The following is a 2,107-nucleotide window of genomic DNA, read 5'->3' on the forward strand; positions in this document are numbered from 1 at the left end:
AATGAGAATGAGAATGAAGTTGCCAGAAAAAAATGATGGGGAGATATGGGAGGAGTTGGAAGGGAGGGAATGGGCATGGATTTGATCAAAACACCTTATATGCATGTATGAAATTCTCATTAAATTTTTTTTTTTAAGTTTAGAAAAAAAAACTTCCACGTACAAAGCCTGTCACTGGGAAATACTAGTTTTATAAGAGTACTTTAAGGACTGCCTTAGTTGCCAGAAAAAAATGATGGGGAGATATGGGAGGAGTTGGAAGGGAGGGAATGGGCATGGATTTGATCAAAACACCTTATATGCATGTATGAAATTCTCATTAAATTTTTTTTTTTAAGTTTAGAAAAAAAAACTTCCACGTACAAAGCCTGTCACTGGGAAATACTAGTTTTATAAGAGTACTTTAAGGACTGCCTTACTGGCTAAATATGATTTAAAATATATCAACTAATTTATAAACAAGTATTTGTATCCTACGTAGAGGAATATTTTGTATACAGTTAAGAACACAATACAGAGCAGGGCTGCTCTTTGTGGCACCAGAGCAGGAAATGTCTAGATTGCTGCACCGAAGCAGTGCTACAGATTATTTGGGCTCAGAGTCTTCTGCTGACCTTGGGCACCGACACTATAGTTTGGCAGGTGGTATTGGATGGCATCATTTTATGTTACTACTTTCCTGGGGTGTTTGCTTTGTGTCTAATGGCAGTGACTAACATTGTCCTGCCTTCTCCCAGTGGGGTTTTCTTTTTAATGTACATTGCTATTCCTAAAGGACCACGACTGTGATTTTGGCTTTTAGTGTTTGTTTCTTGATAATTAGTGCTATTCAGTCTATTGTTCTAAAACTTGCCCATTATTTTCTCCACCAGGAAAAGCACTGCCAGCAGAAATACAACGTCTCCTGTATAATGATTCTTCCCCAATACCAACGTAAGGGCTACGGCAGGTTTCTCATCGATTTCAGTAAGGATTGTATTAAGATATTTTCTCATCTCTTTCTATGGCCTTTTTAGATGTGGTATTTAAAGATTTGTAGGCTATTTGTATTTCTTTGTTTCTTTTTCCATGTGTTTGTTTTGTGTCTGTGTCTCTGTCTATGTCTGCAAGTGTACCACAACACACAAACTCCACAGAGCCAGTTCTCTCTTTCCACCATGTGGGTCCTGGGAATGGAACTCAGCTCTTCAGGTTTGGTGACAAATGCTTTCACCTGCTGAATCATCTTGCCTACCTGTATTTCTTGTCAAATTGTTAATGGACCTTTCAAAATTGAATCCTATTTCTTTTGGTTTAGCACAAAATATTTTTGAATAACTAATATTAAATACAGTCTTGTGGAGGTAGGCAAGGTGGTTCAGTAGATAAAGGCACTTTCCACCAAGCCTAATAACCTGAGTTCAATTCCCCAAACAGACATGGAAAGAGAGAGCTTTTCTGACTCCTTCAAGGTGTCCTCTGACGTCTTCACGCACCCCCCCATACACACACATACATACATAAATAAAAGTAAAATTTTTAATCATATGAGATCAGTAGTAAATGTCTCTAATTCATGGCAATGCTGAAAGCATTGTATAACTACTTAAGTGAATGTTCATAATGAAGTAAAATGTCTATTTTCATTACTCCATTATCTGAGTGAGTGAGTGAGTGTGTGCGTGCATGTATGTGGTTACAGGCTCTACCTAGTGTTTCGGGAGGCAGAGGCAGGCGGAGCCCTGTGAGTTCAAGGCCAGCCTGGTCTACATGGTGAGTTCCAGGATAGCTGGGGCTACAGGGAGACCCTGTCTCAAAAAAGACCAAAAAAAACTGTGTGCGTGTGTGTATACTTTAAATAGCCTAAAAAATGAATTTTACAGGAAATAATTCAATGTGAGTTAAAAAGTGAAAGCCAACATTTCTGAAGAGATCATTGTAGAACTTGCATTCTGTTACACACTGATAATCTTTATGTAGAAAATATTAAAAGGAGCATATTCAAAAATTAACGATCAAATAAGGATTTTGATTCTAATCCTGAGAAACTTAATTTTCATCTGGGCCATTTAAGCTTGTTTTAACTTGGCTTTTGATTATGCCCCGACGGGGGGGGGGGGGGGGGGGG

At 38.3% G+C, this 2,107-nt stretch overlaps 1 protein-coding gene across 5 annotated transcripts in view; it reads left to right on the forward strand.

Moving 5' to 3' along the window:
* The window catches only part of Kat6a (lysine acetyltransferase 6A), a 116,691-nt gene that overhangs the window by 94,969 nt on the left and 19,615 nt on the right, over positions 1–2,107 (forward strand). For all 5 annotated transcript variants that reach the window (XM_017802972.2, XM_029555652.1, XM_029555651.1 and 2 more), the window contains one exon: positions 873–966. In XM_017802972.2, coding sequence (XP_017658461.1) covers positions 873–966 — 94 coding nt within the window. The remainder of the gene's footprint in view (positions 1–872; positions 967–2,107) is intronic.

The sequence above is a fragment of the Nannospalax galili genome, unplaced genomic scaffold (genome assembly GCF_000622305.1).
Source record: "Nannospalax galili isolate Female #2095 unplaced genomic scaffold, S.galili_v1.0 scaffold366, whole genome shotgun sequence".
Classification (NCBI taxonomy): Eukaryota; Metazoa; Chordata; class Mammalia; order Rodentia; family Spalacidae; genus Nannospalax; species Nannospalax galili.